We start from the raw sequence: 21,011 nt of genomic DNA on the forward strand, positions 1-21,011 counted from the left end.
AGATTCAATAGTAGCTTTCAAAAGGGAATTGGATAAATACTTGAAGGAGAAAAAATTGCAGGGATATGGAGAAAAAGTGGGACGAACTGGATTACTCTTCGAAAGAGCTGGCGCAGACTCATAGAAAGATAGGAGCAGGAGTAGGCCATTCGGCCCTTCGCGCCTGCTCCGCCATTCAATGAGATCATGGCTGATCAATGGGCCAAATGGCCTCCTTCCTGTGCTGTACTATTCTATGATTCTACCTCTTTGACCAAACTTTTGGTCACCTGTACTAACATCTACTTATGTGGCTTGGTGTCAAATTTTGTTTAATAACGCTCCTGTGAAACACGTTTGGACGTTTTACTATGCTTAAGGCGCTATATAAATGCAAGTTGTTGTGTCCGGTGCCAGTGCATTCCAAGCTGCTTCTGGAAAATTAATTTACAATTCGCTCACGTCTGTGGTCCTGGTGATAGTTTTCTTGATCTAAGAACATTGCGAATGAATGGACACCAGTTTGATCCATTTCAAACAGTTTTTGGTGGTGGGAGAATATTATGCACAATGTGTGATGAAAGCTTGCTTCTCATGGGTTGTAGTTGTGTAGGTTGATCTGATTTCCATCACGATGCAAGCAAGGTTCAATTTCTTATTAGCTCCCATTGACTTGAGTTGGCGCCATTACCGTCATTTGAAATATATTTCAGAATGAATATTGACACCACTGTCAGCCAATGAGTTGGGGGGGGGGGGAGACTTAGTTTTAAAAACAGAGTCTCAACTCGTGACGAAACTACAGCGATGGAGTTTTCCGAGTACAGCAGGATTATTTGTCCAGCAAAATGCAGTGAGTGGAGGATAGTTACATAATACAAATTGATTATATCTCTAAGAGTAGTAGGGTAAGGTTGGTGTATTGCTTTATGACAAAAGGTGTCAACATCTTCAACCTTGTGGAATCCACGGGTGTATACTGTAGACCCTTGGGGCCCAGATGCTTGAATCCACATTCCTATTCATTTGTATACGTCTCAAACTGCAACTACTGACGGATCTTGGTCTGATTTCGGAATCATCCACTGATGGGGCAACGGTGCTAAAATGAGACATTCCCAAAACCTACAAGCCCACAACATTCAAACCGCACAAAGCAGCAAATAAGGACGGTAAATGCTGCATGCTGCTTACGGGGTCAGGTTGGACACTCTCATCCAGTGGTATATAGCTGAGCCGTTGAACAATGAGAAAGCATAAAGCAGAGGTGTAAAGTTCCTTACAGGGGGAGGGAGGGAAAATAAACAGTTGAGCTTTCCACCTCCAAGGGAAAGAAGGCAACTGAATAAATATTCTCCATCAGAAAGGGAATGGTGCTCGGCAGGACGGGGAGAAAAGACCATTTTTTAATCTGATTTCTATCGATTTAATTGTGCCATGTGCTAGAAAGCATCTGTGCCGGATCACGCTGGATCTCTACCTCCGTTCATAGAAATTGAAGGATTTAAAATGTCAATTGTAGGAACTGCAGTCGACTAAAACAAGGGCAATAACACAAAGCGGGGGAAATAAAAGCAGTAAATGCACCGAAACACTCAGCAGGTCTGGCAGCATATGTGGAGAAAGGAAGGTATGGTGAACTAGTGCTGATGAAAGACCATTGACTTGAAACGTATTCATGTTTGCTTGAAACTCCTTACCATAATTACAAATTCTATTATTCAGTTAAGAGATCGAATTTATTTAACGTTGCCACAAGTATTTTAAATTTCAATGTAAAACCAGTATCGGCATCTGCGAATTTCTGTTCTTGACCGCTAGTCGTGAAGAACATTCCAGCACCCTGTCTGGGCCCAGTTCATTCATCTACGCTTTTTCCACTGGCGCAGCAACCCTTGTTCTGTAATCAGTTCTACGTATGTTCCTATTATAAACTAACATTTCCTGCTAGGTACAGTCTGCACAATAATGTAATGCACTAACTCCATCATGCAAAAGAACCAGGGGGGAGATGAGAATTTTTTTTTTTAATGCCGCGATTACTTATGGTCTGGAATGCACTGCCTAAAAGGATGGTGGAAGCAGATTCAATAATAACTTTCAAAGGGAAATTGGATATATACTTGAAAAGGAAAGATTTACAGGGCTATGGGGAAAGAGCAGGGGAGTGGGACTAATTGGACAGCTCTTTCTAAGAGCCGTCACAGCACGATGCGCTGAATGGCCTCCCCCTGTGCTGTATGATTCTATGCAGTGGTGAAAACTGTTCAATTCAAACTGATGATTGAAGTCAACTTGCTCAGTTGGAATGCTGAGTACTGTGAAATTAGAGTACAAATCCACAAGGCCGAGGTTTCCTCGTGCAGCTTTGTTTTCAGTTCACTGCTTCTGATGTTAGTCTGGTAGCAGTGTTGTCTCCGCTGCTTTACCCATCCCTTCTTTCCTCTCTCTCTCACCCTCTTTTCAAAAAATACAGCTTCATATTTGCAACACTGAGGGGAAGAATGGAAAATTGGCTGCGGTTTCAGTTATTTTCACTCTAGCAGTCGATCAGAGTGTAATGTCTGCTTGCAGCATAGATTTAATCACTAGGTTTAATGAAAATCAGTGGTTTTGGTTCTAGACCTACTGAGCTTTACATAGAATTTACACCACAGAAACGGGCCATTCGGCCCAACAGGTCTGTGCCCGTGTTTATGCTTCACACAAGCCTCCTCCCACCCTACTTCATCTCACCCTATATTCCTTTCTCCCTCTTGTACTTATCAAGCTTCCCCTTAAATACACCTATGCTATTTGCTTCAAGCACTCTATGTGATAGTGAGTTCCAGCTATTGAACAAGCGACATGTGCACTACGCAACCAGAGACTTGGTACAGCTGGCAATAAGACTATGTGACAAACAACAGCACCCCCTCAATTTCAGATGTCAAGTTAATAATTAACCTTCCTAAGACTTCCATACCTGTTATTCATTTTGCATTGAAATCTTCATTTTCTTTGCTAATCTATGGTGCTGGGAAGGAAGCATTGGTTTTGAAAAACAACAAAAAAAAGTGTAAACTTTACATGTTCTTCATAGAGATCTACACAGAATATTATATCATTTCGATTCAAACTGGCTGTATAACTGATTAATTGGATGGATTCCTAACTATTGTGAAAAGTTGAGGTTGATTGACACTGCGTTGATGATATGGTACAAGCAACACATCACAGAAAGGAAGATGGTTGTTTAAACCAACCAATGTTCCGTGAAGAAAATGTGCATCTTTATGTTGTGGCCAAGATGGTGCACAGACACCCAGTTACTGATCTGAATTATTCGGATGAAGCAGCTGTAAGAAAGAAAGACTTGCATTTATATATCACCTTTCACAACCTCAGGACATCCCAAAGCGCTTTACAGCCAATGAAGTACTTTTGAAGTGTAGTCACTGTTGTAATGTAGGAAACGCGGCAGCGAATTTGCGCACAGCAAGCTCCCACAAACATCCATGAGATAATGACCAGATAATCTGTTTTGAGGTATTGGTTGAGGGATAAATATTGGTCAGGACAGCGGGGAGAACTCCCCTGCTCTTCTTCGAAATAGTGCCATGGGATCTTTTACATTCACAGAGCAGCGCTCCCTCAGTACTGCACTGGAGTGTCAGCCTAGATTATGGGCTCAAGTCTCTGGAGCGGGATTTGAACCCACGACCTTCTGTAGTTAGATTAATTCTCACAATATGGTCCAACGCTGGCATGGCAGAGCAAAGACAGTCAGTCAGAAGTTGTGCAGTGAGACTGTTGCACACAGTACTTGAACACTTCAATTTGATGAATTGCACAAGGTACCCTGAACAGAAAAGCTGAACTTACTGACCTGGGCTCATTTCTCTTCACAGGCCATGGCATCTTACCACAAATGAGGCCGACGCATGAATAAATTACCACCACAATCAAGTTTGCACAGTTTTTGCAGTTTACAATACACACTCCCCACAGTCTGATACAGTATACAAACAAAAAGCATCTTGGTGGGATTAATCACACCCATTCCCGCGTCATTGCAGACTGTATACAGACACGTCCTTATCCCGGCTCCCATTGCATCTCAGACTTCAGGGAAATTGAACTTCATCTGCTGAAACAGTTTGGGAGCTTGAGAAAAACAAAGTGTCTTGAGGGTGCATGGAACATCCTGCCAGTTGTATTAGGTACAACCATTGCTAAAATGCTCAAGATATTTATTGTGGAGATGTTTTTGTGTATGAAATGTAAAGACAGCTACACTGTTGTTGCCTTGCTTACAGTCAAACACGTACAGTATTTTCACTCGAACTATAACATGACGAGGGCAGCGATGTTATTACTTATACTGTAGCTCGTACTGTCTTTATTCCCCCACCCCGGGGAATGCAATCGGCGCTGTCATCTGTTTAATCTGCATTGAACGTGAGATGTGTAAATCTTGCATTATGTAGGGATGCAGTTTTCCTCAGCTGTTGAGACATTTCAGATTTTACATGAAATGGTGAATCACGGATTTCTGGATGTATATTGACTTTGTTTACAGCCATTAAATGTATGTTTAAAAAAGGATAATAAAATATTCTCTCAAAAAATTAGGGCGCTGTAGCAAAATGAAGTACTCGAATGAGCGACCCCCCCCACTTTTTGTCTCTTTATCTTCTGCTCCTTTGAAAAGTGAATTGCCTTTTATATTGTCTGCTCATGAAGTTTAAATCTATAGATTACTTTGTGTAATTATCGGCATGCCATTTTGGGGGATTCTTTTCCTTATAAAATTAAATTAGGAACTGAGGAATAGGGGTTTGTTTTACATTTGTAGTAGTTCAGGATGTGACTTCTATTCTGGAGTGAAGTAGAGGACAATATCTTACAAATGCTGGAACTCAAACAAATAGTCTTTACGCCCAAAATAGAAAGCATTTTCTGTTTTTAGGAACAATCTTAACAGGAGGCCATTCAACCCCTTGAGCCTGTTCTGCCATTCAAATAGATCATGGCTGATCTTTATCTCAACTCCAGTTACCCATCTTGGTTCTGTAACCCTTAATACCCTTGCCTAACAAAAATCTAGCATTCTCAGTCTTGAAATTTTCAATTGACCCTTAGCCTCAACAGCCTTTTGGGGGAAAGGGTTCCAGATTTCCACTACTCTTTGTGTGAAGAAGTGCTTTCTGACATCACTCTGGAACGACCTAGCACTAATTTTAAGGTTACAGCCTTTAAACACTCAGAATAGGAATAGTTGCTCATGCGGTGGACCAAGTTTCCTCTCCTTGGTGACTATCAAGTTTATCTATTGAGAGAATGTGAACAGTCTTCATCGATGAGAGAGGCCATTCAGCCCATCTAGTTTATCCTTCCATAGAAACCTATGATGCCTCCTTGGTAGCATCCGGCTACTTCTTGACCATCTGCACATGAATCCAGAGCACAGAACTGCACTCGTTTCACAATCAAATAGTGAATTTAAATAAAAGTGGATTTTTAAGAGCCAACAATTAGCCTATTTCCAATATTAAAAAAAAAGTTTATTGGTGGTCTTAATCTGAGGAGTTTTAACAATTCATGCACCGGGCCCTCAAGTTCTTGGAGCCCTGGTCTGAATTCCATCCTCTGTGCTCCTTCAGAGTTGACTAATCAAGTTCCCAGTCAGCCTGCTAGACTGAGTGATCAAGTACTCCCATCTGAAATAAATTTAAGTTTGGCAGTGCGACCTCTGCTGATGCCCGAGACAGGATATCATTGTGAAGAAGTCAGTGGCCATGACTATCTTAAACGCCTGGCTTAAGAAGGTCAGAGGGAACATAGGAGCTAATGAAAAGAGATTTTTAAAAAAAATCTTATTTGCAGAGGGCAATTTGCAATGGTCAACCATTAAAATCAGACTTATGTTTTACAAGTGAGGTTGACCACTTACAATCTAGTTCTATTTATAACTTTATTAGGTCTAAGGTTTTTTCATGTTTTAAAAAATTAATTTAACAGTTTATTAACATTTAATTCATTCTACAATAATTCTATTATTAGTGCGGAAATTCCTTTATTGCTGCCACTGTGCCGATAGTTGTTCAGAGGTTGCCATCTTGAAATCCTAATGGTAAGCCGTGAAGTTACAGATTAGGGGAAAATCTGCCCCCCACCCCCCAAAAGAATCATTTGCTTATTCATCATACTGTGTGTGTGATTATTAATGCTTGCAAAATATAACGAGAGAACGTCTAAGTTTGCCTGTGCTTTTTCTGATGTTTCTCATCCAACCAGCAAATTTGGAGATGTATCGCAATGAACTTGACTTTTTCCTTCCTACGCTTAATACAGATACCTCCACTGGTTGTTGTTTCTCCCACCATTGGCATCAGGCCCACTATATTATGCTCCATGCAGCGTTAATGTACACTGTGCTTTCAACTGGTTTTCCTGAAGCTTTATTTTGTTTGAGTAAATTTCCTGCGAAATTGGTTTGCGGAAGCTTACTTCCTTGTGTTTGGTGTGAGAACCCTGTTTTCTGCCACCAGTAGTCACATCTGGTGCTTTTCCCTTAGTTGTGGCTTACTCCCCCAAAAAATGTTCTCCGTGTTTCTCAGAAAGGCTAAAACAACAAAAGACACAATCATCCAGGCTGAGATGTTTCACACCAAGCCTCTATCTCAAAACCATTAGTGTAGGTTAATCAGGCCAGTCAAAATCTCATCTATCTTCCTCTCGCTTCATTGGTGGAGCAAAAGAACCATCTGGAAGACTCTTCATAAAAGTGTGGGAATGAGATCCTCTTCCTTGAGGAACGAGGCGTTCACCTTAAATACCAGATTCAGTGAAGATTCCAACCTGAAAGTTAGAACTATCCTTGAAATGAGCACTGCTGATACAATGGTGAACCTGGTGCATAAGCAGGTTGGAACTGCCTGGCACTACACCACTAACAACTCCCAACTTCAAGACAGGTCAGTGCATTTTGTGTGCAGATATGTAAACATGTAACTGGGCACTCTGTAGAAATGGAAACAAGGCACTGGTATATGAGACTTGACACTAGTATAATTTCACATCACCGGCAGACACAGGGGACTCAATGGAGTATGATCAAAAATCTGGATTGTACCCTACATCTACAGCAGGAGTTCCTCAGGGCAATGTCCTAGGCCCAACCATCTTCAGCTGCTTCATCAATGATCTTTCCTCCATCATAAGGTCAGAAATGGGGATGTTCGCTGATGATTGCAGTGTTCAGTTCCATTCGCAACTCCTCAGATAATGAAGCAGTCCGTTTCCACATTCAGCAAGACCTGCACAACATCCTGCTTGGGCTGATAAGTGGCGAGTAATATTTGCGCCACACAAGTGCCAGGCAATGACTATCTCCAACAAGAGAGAGTCTAACCACCTCCCCTTGACATTCAATGGCATTACCATCGTTGAATCCCCCACCATCAACATCGTGGGGGATCACCATTAACCAGAAACTTAACTGGACCGGCCACATAAAAACTGGCTACAAGCGCAGGCCAGAGGCTGGGTATTCTGCGGCGTATGACACCCCCCCCAAAGCCTTTCCACCACCTACAAGGCACAAGTCAGGAGTGTGATGGAATACTCTCCACTTGCCTGGATGAGTGGAGTTCCAACAACACTCAAGAAGCTTGACACCATCCAGGACAAAGCAATCTGCTTGATTGGCACCCCATCCACCACCTTAAACATCCAATCTCTCGCATCACCGGCGCACCGTGGCTGCAGTGTGTACCATCTACAAGATGTACTGCAGCAACTCGCCAAGGTTTCTTCAACAGCACCTCCCAAACCCGCAACCTCTTCCACCTAGAAGGACAAGGGCAGCAGGCGCATGGGAACACCACCACCTCCAAGTTCCTCTCCAACTCACACACCATCCTGACTTAGAAATATATCGCCAATCCTTCATTGTCATTGGGTCAAAATCCTGGAACTCCCTCCCTAACAGCACTGTAGGAGTACCTTCACCACACGGACTGCAGCAGTTCAAGAAGGCGGCTCACCACCACCTTCTCAAGGGCAACTAGGGATGGGCAATAAATGCTGGCCTTGTCAGCGACGCCCATATCCCATCAATTAATAAATTAAAAAAATACATCTTTTATGATTTTTATGAAAACTGGCCTTGCTCACGAGTTGGATGATAAGCTGTTTTACAAAGGCACAGAGCGTTGTACCTTTGTAAGGCACAATGTATTATGCTGCTGCTCAGATAGAACTCTATGTAATTAGCCTTTTTGATCACAAAATAAATTGTCTGTACATATACACAAGTGTGAGGTCAGTTCGAGTTTAATTGCTGTTGAGTGAGGTTTGCAGATTGGAAGGTGCTTGTAAATTTCCAGCTCCAGTTCAAAAGAAATCAACATGAAAGAAGAAGTTTTATGTTACACTTCTTAGGAACATAGAAATCCAACAGGAAATAACTGCCTTCCTACCTCATTTAAAAAATATATTATTGAAATTTTAAAGTTTGAGGTGTGAAGGACACTCTCAAAACTGATATAGATAAATGAGGTTAGCTACAGCCCTGTTTGGTTCAGATATGAATACACAGCTATCCTGGAGGGATGAGCTTTGATGGGCTAAGTAGCATTTTCATATGCCTAACTTTTCATAAGCTTTTGCTGGTTTGGTACCAGTTGAGCTTTTTCTGGCAAGGGAGGGTTTTTGTGGAGTTTGCCCAGTTTCTACTGATCTTCAAAGTGAGAATGATGAACAGGTAGTTCACAAGCCTGATTCTTCACCCACATCCTTCTAACCCATACAAGGCAGGATTGACCTTTTCTCAGCATAAAGAAGAATGCACCAAAAAAAGGTAAGGGGACCATTCAGGGTCAATGTCTCCAAGTTCAGATATATTGTTATGCTCTGTTATGATTCCGGCCCTCTCCCAACTTTGTTTATTCATGTTTACAGCAGATTGCGTTTTCCAGAGGCAGACCCATGTCCCCTATCAGCTGAACCTCTCAATTTAAAGCATACCGTGGTAAGGAATAGCATGCCTCAGGGTTAGTCTTGTAACATGGTGTTACACACTAAGTCATAGAAGATGCTGGTGATATACATGCCTGATCTCTTCAATAGGTAGGAAAAGACTACACTATCAGACCACATAGTTAAAGCTAAAACTACAAACACAATTTATTGTGAGAAATAAATTCATACAGAAGCAAAATAAAACAGAAACAACAATACTGTATTTAACTTACTGCAATAATTTAAGCAGTTTACAAAAGCAAATAATTGATAATTCTACATGGAGCATGTCTGTGCACAAGAGGTTATCTCTCTGCCATGACATAGAAAATAAACAGTTAAATTAAACATCCTAGGGCTGCTGTCCGGATATACTTTCAGGTTCCTTTGATGTGGAAGCCATTTTCCCTTGAAGAAATCACCGGTTCTTTCTTAACAGGCTGGTAATTATATTATTATTTCTATCTTCCAAGTAGATAACAGCATGAAGTGCAGCCCCAGCACTGTTGTGAACAGTGTTGTTAACTATGTCAGGCTCAAAACAAAGCCTTTCATGCCACAAGAATTAATTTTGACACAACTGCCTTCCTTTGAGGAGGTCCCCTTGGTTGGGGGGTTAGCCATTGCAGATGAAGACCGTAGTCTGCTTTCTAAGTCAGTCAATTTGCATGCATACAGCATTTCAAAATCCTGCGGAATTTGGCCAAACTATACCGAGCTTTAACCTTTGATACTGTGAGCTGCTCCAGCCAGTGTTTTGAATTTGCTGTACCTTCAGTCCCCAAGACGAAGGAGACCTTTTCAGAGAGCAGCTAACAAGAGTTATTCTCTTCATATTACAGATGACTTCTCTTAATTCAAATTTGCTTCATTCAAATTATATGATAATTCAATATTTTAGCACTTTACTCTCTTATTTATGTTGCTTAATTCAAATATTGGGCAATTCAAAGTTTTTATAGTACTAAAAAATGACTTAAAATGTTCAGGAATTGGCTGAGCTAAAATTTTACATAGAGAGCTTTTATAATATGAAGCCGGGCTTAACTTCTCCTGGGTTACAGTGCAGAGAGTGAGAGAGCAAGGCTTGTCCTGTAGTTTTAGAATAAGGGTTTGGCCCAGTTAACTAATGTATGAGGAGCTTTGGTCTTGTTTTGTCTGGAGGATTTATCAGACAATGGCTTACCCTCAGCTTCATTTGTGTGCACGCAGTAATTGGATGGGGATCTTAATGTTTTGGAAGGGGAGGTTTATTTCTTTACCAACTCAAGAGAGGAGTATATCTTGAACTTCCTCTTACTGGCCCTAAATCTGGTGCTGCATAATCTGATGAACACCCTTCCAGCCCATTTTTATCATTGATCTACATCTGTTGTTTTTGAAACATTTGATAGTTGAGTTAGCTCTATGCCTTGTTTCATGATCAATATGCCTTTATAGGCCTGTCTTTTTGTATCAACCCATATTGCTACCTAAAGTAATGAGAGAATTAATTTGGCTGAACAGGTCACAGTTCCTTTATTCCACTGAACACTTCATTAGTCTGAGGGTGCTGCCTCGACAAATAAAAGCCCTATCCTGTTACATTGACTAAAGAAAGGTTACAGCTAGTACTGTTGTTCGATACAGCTTAACCTCTTGGCTCACCTATCTCCAAACAACGTTCAGTGTACTGATTGATAGACTCAACTGCTTTGTGCCATTAACTCACAGGAGGCGTCATACAGGTTGCATTGAGGATATCTGCAAAACAGACCTTCATGAGAAACAAGTGCTTTGATCGTTCTGCTGCAAAGTATGTTCTGGCCCTCTCCCAAGCTGCTTGATTCACGCTCACAGCAAATTGCAGTTTCTTTAGGTAGAGCTGGATTAAGAATTTTTTTGGGGGCACCAAGAATTTTCGGGACACTCGTGCTCCCTGTTAGCCGGAACCTACAATTTTAGAGTGTGTGTGCCTCAGGGTCAACTATCTTCGTTTTTACAGAAGAATTGGTACCAGGTAGGGCATATTGTGTAATAACAGAAAATGCTGGAAATACTCAGCAAGCCAGGCAGCATCCATGGAGAGAGAAACAGAGTTAACGTTTCAGGTCTGGGACCCTTCATCAGAACTGGAAAAAGCTGGAGATGTAACAGATGTCAAGCAGGTGCAGAGACGGGGGGGGGGTGCGGCGGGGGGGGGCGTTTTAGGAGGGGAGGAAGGAATTGAAAGAACATACTGTGCTTATGTAAGAGGCAGGAAAGATAAAATGTTGCAAATGGGAATAGCAAAATCATACAGCATGAAAAATGGGGGCAGGGATAATTGTCTGAAATTGTTGAACTTGATGTTGAGTCCGGAAGGCTGTAAAGTGCCTAATCGAAAGATGAGGTGCTGTTCCTCGAGTTTACGTTGAGCTTCAGTGGAACAATGTAATAGGCCGAGGACAGAGAGATCAGAGTGGGAGTGAAGCGGAGAATTAAAGTGACAGGCGACCAGAAGCCTTACGGACTGAACGGAGGTGTTCCGCAAAGCATTCACCCAATCTGCGTTTGGTCTCCCCAATGTAGAGGAGACTGCATCCTGAGCAGCGAATACAGTATATTAAATTGCAAGAAAATCGCTGTTTCACCTGGAAGGGGTGTTTGGGGCTCTGGACAGTGGGAAGGGAGGAGGTAAAAGGGTTGCATCTCCTGCGCTTGCACGGGAAGGTGCCAAGCGAAGGAGAAGGGCTGTTAGGGGTGATTGAGGAGTGGACCAGGGTGTCGCGGAGGGAGCGGTCCTTTCGGAATGCTGAAAGGGGAGGTGAGGGGAAGATGTGTTTGGTGGTGGGATCACGTTGGAGGTGGTGGAAATGGCAGAGGATGATCCGTTGAATGTGGAGGCTGGTGGGGTGAAAGGTGAGGACAAGGGGAACCCTATCGTGGTCCTGGGAGGGAGGGGAAGGGGTGAGAGCAGAAGTGCGAGAAATGGAACGGACACGGTCAAGGACCGTGTCAACCACAGTAGAGGGGAATCCTCGGTTGAGGAAAAAGGAAGACATGTCGGAAGCACTGGTATGGAAGGTGGCATCGTCAGAACACGTGGCGGAGACGGAGAAACTGAGAGAATGGAATAGAGTCCTTACAGGAAGCGGGGTGGGAGGAAGTGTAGTTCAGGTAGCTGTGGGAGTCAGTGGGCTTGTAGTGGATGTTTGTCGAAAGCCGATCTCCAGAAATAGAGACGGAGAAGTCAAGGAAGGGAAGGGAAGAGTCGGAGATGGACCATGTGAAGGTGAGGGAAGGGTGGAAATTGGAAGTAAAGTGAATGAACTTATGTAGTTCAGGGCGAGAGCAGGAAACGGCACCGATACAGTCATCGATGTACCGGAAAAAGAGGTGAGTGAGACCTGAGTAGGACTGGAACAAAGAATGTTCCACATATCCCATGAACAGGCAGACATAGCTAGGGCCCATGTGGGTTCCCATAGCAACACCTTTAATTTGGAGGAAGTGAGTGGAGTCAGAGGAGAAGTTGTTCAATGTGAGAACTAGTTCAGCCAGGCAGAGGAGGGTGGTGGTGGATGGGAACTGGTTGGGCCTCTGTTCAAGGAAGAGACGGAGCGCCCTCAGGCCGTCCTGGTGGGGGATGGAGGTGTAGAGGGTTTGGACGTCCATAGTGAAAAGGAGACGGTTGGGGCCAGGAAACTGGAAACTGTTAAAGTGACGGAGGGCGTTGGAAGAGTCGCGAATGTAGGTGGGAAGAGACTGGACAAGGGGAGAAAAAATAGAGTTGAGATAGGAAGAGATAAATTCCGTGGGGCAAGAACAGGCTGAAACGATGGGTCTACCGGGGCAGTCTTGTTTGTGGATCTTATTGTGTCTCAGGTCACTTCAGAAGATGGATAAAATCAGCCACACAAGTTACTTTTCATAGCAGGCTAATCCACTAATCAGATGTATTTGTAAATTCAATTACTTACAGAAGTAAGCAATATATATGGGATATTAAATAGTGCAATTGAAGAAAGACTTGCATTTATATAGCGCCTTTCACAACCTCAGGCTGTCCAATAGCACTTTACAGTCAATTAAGTACTTGCAGCACGAGAGTCTCAAGACAGTTTGCAAGGGCTTAACTAAATAAATCTCAACCCTCATGTCTCTGTGTAACTCTTCTTGCAAATCTTGATACAAAATCTCCCTTGGAAAGGAGTATGCAACCTTGTTCCTCAGTGAATACAGAGTACAGTCTTTTGAGAAATTGCATTAGCTTAAGGAGTTCAGTAAAGCCCAAGCACTATGACAAGTTGACCAACTTCCCAGCACAAAAAATATTCTGTAGTTTTATAATAATTATACTTCCTTTGGAGAACAGGCACTTGTTTTGAAATTCAGTCTGTCAAACAAAGGTGATCGGCTGAACATTACCACTGATGTTTATAACTTGTAAATACAAAGTCAGAAAGATGGCCATATGGGATGTTGATAATGACCTTAAATAGACATGGTGTGGATTTGGAATTTCAACGCAATTCAACCCACAGCATGAGTTAAGACAAATTCAATTCACACCTGGTTCACAGCACTTTCAGGAAACAAAAGCCACATGGTTCTGGTGAAGAGGTTCTAAGTTCAGGTGACACTCCATTTTTCTGCTTGGATAGGGAAATTTACTCACATATGTAAGGTATACTTTTGTTCAAAGGGCGATAATGATTTGTTTTTATTTGGTCACAGAACCAGCCTAAATTTCTGGCTCCCTAACTAATTGTAATGTTACAAATTGTAAATAAATGCAACGATTGCCAATCTTGCACCAGTGGTCTTCAGTTAAGGTCTGAAGAGATTGCAGGTGTCCTGGAGTTGATTTAAATTTCTATTTTTTAATTAAAGGACTACTGTGCAGAGACCCTCAAGAGATCAATACTCCCTTACCTGAGCACCAAATACCTGTATTCCCCACTGAATCACAGGATCCTCATGGTAGTTGAGATGGAAGAACTACAGAAAGCAGTCAACTAATGGGGGGGGGGGGGGGGTGGTGGCATGGAGGGGAGGAGGTGCTGTCATCTTTATCATTCCCAAATTATATATCTCTGGCCTTCTAATTCTGCCCAAATACCATGCTATATATCAATCCATATAGATGAAGTGCTATTCCCTTTACCACAGTGAGAGACTAATGTGTTGCCAGTAGGTTCCGATACCAGTTGATTTCAATAAATCCATTAAAATCGTTAGTTTTTAAGCATGACAAATGTCAACAACTTGCTGTAGCCATGCTCATGGCGGAAAGATATCTCGAACACTTCAGTGTGGAGATGAAAAGAATGGACTTTGAGCAGTTGAGAAGATGGAGTTAGCGGATGGAGCAAAAAGGTTTTGAGCAGACTTTTGAAAGCAGGAAGAGAAGAGGTCAAGTGGGCATATGTAGGAGGGAACTTCCAGAGGGCAGAAGCATGGTGGCTGAAAGAGCAGCCATCAATGTTGGAGCAAAGAGGGTGGGGAACGAGGGGTAGACCTCGGTCTTGGGGGCAATTCATTAAAGGCCCTTATTATAGAGGTGCACGTAAAAACCGAACTTGCATTTAACTAGCACCTTTCACCATCTCAGGACATCCCAAAATACTTTACAGCTGATGAAGTACTTTTGAAATGTAGTCACTGTTGTAATCTGACAGCCAGTTTGCACACAGCAAGATCCAAGAAACAGAAATTAGATAATGACCAGACAACCTATTTTTGTGATGCTGATTGAGGAATAAATGTCGTCCAGGGAGAAATCTCTGCTCCTCTTCTAATGGTGCCATGGGATATTTTATATCCACCTGAAAGAGCATTTGGGGGATAATATCTCATCCAACAGATGGCACCTCTGCCTGGAGTCCCCACAATCTAACACCAGCACTGGTGTCACTTTAGATGATGTGCTCTAGTCTCTGGAGTGGGGCTTGGAGCCATAACGTCTGACTCAGAGCCAAAGCTGCTCAGCTGAGATCACCTAACAGCACCAACTATGGATCAAATCTTGGGCCTACCTGGTTCTACTTTACTCAGTGGGTATTTATCCACTGGGCCATTGGGCTTCTTTAAACTCTTGAACGCTTAAACATTCCCCTTTCGCAGTGAAGCCCGACAAGTTCCACTCTGCCCTGCCGAGCTCTTCTGGCCCTTGCCCTACAGTGACGTCATGCCGACTGACCCTACAGGGACGTCGTGTCGATGTGCCCTACAGTGACGTCATGCCGATTAACCCTACAGCGGCGGCATGTAGATTTGCCGTAAAGTGACGTCACGCAGATTTGCCGTACAGATGTTTCAAGAGAAAGATGGCGGCGTTACCAGGGCGACCGGGGCTAGCGTCGGCCGGCGGCCGCGAGCCGATTAAATTTTGTGTTTCGCGCCCGCCTTTGAATGACGTGCGTGACGCACGGGTGCGGAGGGAGGGAAAGCGAAAAAACAAACACAACACAATCAATCGGCAAGTGGCGTTGTCGCCCGCACGGCTGCTCAGGTTACCTCAAAGAGAGAGGGAAGCGGGAGCAGGCGGCCGGAGAAAATGGACCCCAATCGGATCATCCAGGCGCTTAAAGGCACCATCGACCCCAACCTCAGGATCGCGGCCGAGACCGAGCTCAATCAGGTGAGGCCGCCGGTTCCTCCTCTGCCTCTCGCCGCTTGCGGGCTGCGTGGGGTTTGTTCTGCTCGGCGCCGTGGTTGAGGCCTGGTCGCGCCTCTGGGTTTCGGCCATGGAGGGGAGGTGTGGTTGGTGGGCCACCCGCTCCAGAGAGTTTCACCTCAGTCTCTGGGTCGATTGACCTTATTGCAGGGACACAATCATTTTAAAAAGTGCATTGCACGCCACCAAATTATAAGCAGATAATTCATGCACAATATGTAAATATATATTTATTTATCAACACTTCAATATGAAGAAAAGAATAGGGGTAATTGCTGCAAGGGAGTTTTATTTCAGATCTTGCAACTCTGATTTATTTTTGTCTTCATCTCATGTTGAGAGCTCCCATTGCTTTTCGAGGCTATGGGAGGTTACTTGATGCAGCACTCGGCGCCCCCCACACACACATCAGGAAAGTGCATAACAGGCTGAGATTTTCTTGGGGACTTGCGCCAATGTAACGGCGTAGGGACCCTTGAATGGTACAAAAGAAAGGGGCAATTATGGAGTAAGTGACTTGCGTCATCAATGATGCTTCCTGGGACTTTTGCCCTGCTCTGCTGTTAATCCTCTTCATAAGCAGTTAGAAGGTAAATGGCCCAGAATTTGCTGACAAAATAACAGCAAGTTTAATGGTGCTTGCTGTTATTAATGCATAAATTGTCCAGCAGCTTTACTGCCACAAGCTGGGGGATGATTTGCGCCACTCTGTCGTGAGCCTCGTGAAAAGGGCAACTTGCCCTCAGCCTCCCTGTGAGTTTCATGAAGTTGCTGAATTTGTACATTAATTGCCAATTAAACTCGGCAGAAAGAGTTAGGGCTGCTACTTTAGAACGTATGTACTTTTTTTAATGTGGAGATTTATGTTCCTGCAATGACAATCAACCTCTACGCCCAGAAAGAGAATAGTTTTAAACTGTGAAGTCTCGTTCCTGCAGGTAGTAAATTGTTGTTAGAGATTTTCAAATTAAAATTTTTTTTCTCTCTTTTCTTCTCTCTAAATTCAATCTTTCTTTCCCTCTCTTTATCTTTCTGTACTAGATGTCACTCGAATTCACCCACTCTCTCCGTTGTTCCTCTGTGGTTTTTCTCTCAATCCTTAATTGGTTAAGGAGATGGACTGTTGGTCCCGTCGTTCACTAAGGTCCCAGATGCCCCATTGCCTTTGCCGCACCATTATCAGCTCACACTTCTAACAACGTACAGGGCAAGAAATATTTGAACTGAAGGGAGGGGGGGGGGAAAGTGTCACTAACAGGGCATGCCGCAAGATGCCCCACTCCAGCAAATTCTGGGCCCGTATTACAGCTCCGCCTCCATTAAAATCAATGGTGATTGCGGTTTTCCTGCATTTAAAATACTTTTCACACCTCTTGGACCCAGAAATTGCTGGAAAAATAATGGCAAATCAACGGCACCCGCTGTTATTAGTTTGCAAAAATCTCAGAAATTTGTGGCATACTTCATGAGTTACGTTGCTCCATAAATTGCTGGATGATTTGGCTGTGCCTTTAGTCTTGCTGAAACCAAAAAAGTTGCAACCTCGCTGTAAGCCCCTCCATTGAAATTAGTTATGAAATTGCTGGATTTGCGCCACAAATGCGAATTGATTCCGCTGCTGCTATTTAGGGCTGGTAATGCATGTTGTAAGGACCCTGTTAATGACGTGATTTATGGTCCTGACATGGAACTCAACATTGGAAGCCCAGAAAGAGAACAGATTAAGCTGTGGAATCTCACTCCAGCAGGTAGTGAATTGTACCAAGTTTTAAAAAACTTTTTGTTTTATCTGTTTTGGTAGTACAGTATTTTTGTGCCAGTCTTGCCATCCACACTCTTGTTAGTGTCGGAAGACAACAACTTTCAGGCTCCAAAGCTGTTTTAACATTCGGAAATGCAAATTAGATAGTATCTTTGGAAAATAATTTTGGGATGCAGTATATGAGTAAGAATTTTTGCCCACATACATTGTCATTCACTTAGGCACCAACACAACTATTCCCAAACACAACTAGGTTACAGTATCTTTTTCTTCTGCTTGTTCACTTTAAATGTTTTCTTCCTTTTTCCTTTCAGTCTCTTTTTTTCTCTCTCTCTCTCTCTCTCTCTCTCTCTCAATCAATTCTCTTTCTTTCCCCCCTCTATTTCTCTTTCTGTATATAATTTGACTCTAATTCACCCTATTTCCTTTCCCATCATTCGCTCTGTTTCTTTCTCTGTCCAGAACATCATTCATTAGGTCCCTGCATCGCTGCACCATTATCAATGAGCAGTGCAAATATATTGCGATCGATAGTCTGAAAAATAACATGGTCTTAGTGGCCTGGCAGTGGTGTGATTTTATTGCTCCAGGATTGGGTTAAAACTCCTAGTTGTTAAAAATGTATTACTGTTGCAAAGATTAAACAACCAGGATCTTTGTATCCACTTCCTGTACCAGGGATTTAAATTTTAATATTGCCACACCATATGTCAATTTATACGATCGCTTTCAGAATTTAAATGAATCCTTTCCTGCTTACCCATGGTGCTCAACCTCACTAAAGCTGCTAACGCAACAAACATATCTTTACTAACTCTAATTTTCTTATTAATCACCATTGTTTCAACTATTTGAGTAAATTGATGTACATATACTTCAAAAACAATTCAAGCCCATCTGCTCAGCGCAAGTCAGCATGTCGTTATGCAAATTTTTGCTGTCCACAAAAATTTGCAATCTTCAGTTTCATTAAAACCCAGAACTTTTCAATAAATTGAAAATTTGAGGCTAGTGCGCTTAGCTCATTTTCATAGAGTAGCACGGCACAGCAGGAGGCCATTCAGCCCATTGAGTCTCTTTCGAAGAGCAATCCAGTTCGTCCTATTCCTCTGCTCTTTCCCCATATCCCTACAATTTTATGCCTCCTTAATCCACAAAAATAAAAGTCAATAATTATTTTATTAAATTAATAAATTATAATGTCACGCCTCTGAGCGGCCTGAATTCATAGATCGCACACAAACTCGAAAGGACCACTACACTGCAGCTTAAAGTAATTATAGATTCCATTCACTGAAACCCTCCGTGGCTCTGGATGGTGAATGTGCCGACCCTTCGATCGGCCCCGAGTGTCTGATTTGTCGCTATTCTCGCTGCGGCATATTCCATTTAGAAAACCAGCAAAATCTGGAGCAAGTCTGCAACAGTGAGATTGGCACGGTGGACTGTGAAATTTACGGTGTACGTCAACAATTCGCTGCAAAATCTGGAGCAAGTCTGCAACGGTGAGATTGGCACGGTGGACCGTGAGATTTACGGTGTACGTCAACAATTCGCTGCAAAATCTGGAGCAAGTCTGCAACGGTGAGATTGGCACAGTGGACCGTGAGATTTACGGTGTACGTCAACAATTCGCTGCAAAATCTGGAGCAAGTCTGCAACGGTGAGATTGGCACGGTGGACCGTGAGATTTACGGTGTACGTCAACAATTCGCTGCAAAATCTGGGCCGTATTGAGAAGGAAACCTGGAAGGGCTGGAAATTTGAAATCAAAACCAAAAAATGCTGCAAACACACAGAAAAAAGTCATAGTGTAGACCCTACAATTGAACCCTTTGGGTCTGCACCTGAAGAAGCCTTCTTTTCCTCCAGATGCTAGCTCTTCTGTGTATTTTCTGTTTTATTTTATATTGTTTGGCATTGCAGTTTTTTCTTTGGGTCATCAGAAGTTGCTCAGGTACACTTGATATGTCTGCACTAATGGCTAAGGAGCCTGTTGCGATCTTCCTCTGCTGGTTGTGGTGCAGGTTGGTCTGGTTGGAGTCAGTTGACTGCTGCAGCCTCTTGTGTAGTTTTCTTGTTCACTTTGCGCATGTAAATTTTCCAAGTGTGAGAAATCAGTATGTGGAGCAGTCTGTCTTGTGCCATGTTCTGCTGACTGTCATTTGGTTATATATATTTGAACAGGTGATTTGCAGAAGGATATCTTGGGGTAAGTAGGTTCAATGTAAGGGGTTTAATCTAACTTGTATTCCACACTACTTCATAAATGTCAAATCCCCTTGCAAAGAAATTCTTAAAGAAAGAAAGAGCTTGCATTCATATAGCACCTTTCACGACCTCTGGATAGCCCAATGTGCTTCACAGCCAATTTAAATATTTATGAAGCGTAATCACTTGTAATGTAGGGAAACGTGACAGCCGTTTTGCGCGCAGCAAAGTCCCACAAACAGCAATGAGATAAATGACCAGCCCTACTACAACCCTCCGAGAATTCTGTGTTCCTCCAACTCTGGCCTCGAGTGAATCCCCCACTCCCTTTCGTCCCACCATTGGTGGCCGTGCCTTCAGCTGTCTGGCCCAAGCTCTGGAATTCCCTCCCATACCCTCTCCACCTCTCTCATCCTTTCAGGCCCTCCATAAAACCTCTGACCAAACTTTCAGCTTCCCATCTAATATCTGCTTCCTGAGCTCAGTATGAATTTTTACCTGATTACGCTTCTGTGAAGTGCCGTGGAAATTTTTCTTACGTGAAAGGTGTGATATAAATGTAAGTTTTTGTCTCATCCAAAAGTTGGCACCTCTGACAATGCAGCATTTCTTCAGTACTGCACTGAAGTGTCCACCTAGATTTATGTGCTCAGGTCATGGACTATGGTTCGAACCCACAACTTTCTGACTCGGAGGCGAGAGTGCTACCACGGAGCCAAGTTGACACTTGCGTTATTTGTCTGCAGTCCTGGCTGGACACTGCTTAGATGTTTTCCCAGTATAGAAGATGAAAGGCCACAGTAGGTCATCCTTGCACCTCTGCAAATGGTCTTTTACAGACTGGTATTACTGTAGGTTTGCGAATAGTACATGTACGTGTGCAGTCTTGCCTTTGGGATCTCGGTAAAACATAATTGAGGGTGTATGAAGTTTCTGTGCTGTACCCACTTGAACTGAAAAGCGCCTGACAGTACAATTATTGGTTTTGTTACTACAACCTTGGGTTGTGTCTAGAGAGAGCTTTTTGAGCTGTATAATGTTGGACCAACACCGTGCATTTATATCATAATCTTCACAAAGACATCTTGAGTACTTTGCAGAGAGAAGAAAATGAATGCTTAACGAGCGGGAAAGAGCAGCTAGAATGGAGTTAGGGGGCAGGGCTGAAAGAACAGGCTGAAGAGAAAATTCTTCCTCCATTCCAAATTCCAAAAGTTGAATGAAGTGAGGAGGAGGAAATTCCACAGGGCAGTGTAAAATGGCTGAAAGAACAAAGGATGGGAGCGAAGGATCTGAGCTGAATGAGATCACTAAAGTGGGGTAGTGGAGGCATTTGGAAGTTAAGAACAAGAATTTGAAGTTGATTCATAAGACGATGAGGGGTCAATATAGCCTGGTGAGAATCGGAGTAAT

The 21,011-nt window shown here is 43.0% G+C and overlaps 2 protein-coding genes across 3 annotated transcripts in view; both read left to right on the forward strand.

Moving 5' to 3' along the window:
- caprin2 (caprin family member 2) overlaps nucleotides 1-4,564 on the forward strand; it is a 68,378-nt gene extending 63,814 nt beyond the window's left edge. The window contains exon 20 of the mRNA XM_086008642.1: nucleotides 3,870-4,564. Coding sequence (XP_085864768.1) covers nucleotides 3,870-3,910 — 41 coding nt within the window. The 3' untranslated portion in view covers nucleotides 3,911-4,564. The remainder of the gene's footprint in view (nucleotides 1-3,869) is intronic.
- Nucleotides 4,565-15,403: 10,839 nt separating this feature from the next.
- Nucleotides 15,404-21,011, forward strand: part of ipo8 (importin 8) — a 124,130-nt gene continuing 118,522 nt past the window's right edge. For both annotated transcript variants that reach the window (XM_086008643.1, XM_086008645.1), the window contains exon 1: nucleotides 15,404-15,589. In XM_086008643.1, the coding sequence (XP_085864769.1) occupies nucleotides 15,506-15,589 (84 nt within the window). In that variant the 5' untranslated portion in view covers nucleotides 15,404-15,505. The remainder of the gene's footprint in view (nucleotides 15,590-21,011) is intronic.

The sequence above is a fragment of the Somniosus microcephalus genome, chromosome 16 (assembly GCF_052327205.1).
Source record: "Somniosus microcephalus isolate GS21.2 chromosome 16, FLI_Smic_1.0, whole genome shotgun sequence".
In the NCBI taxonomy this organism is placed as follows: Eukaryota; Metazoa; Chordata; class Chondrichthyes; order Squaliformes; family Somniosidae; genus Somniosus; species Somniosus microcephalus.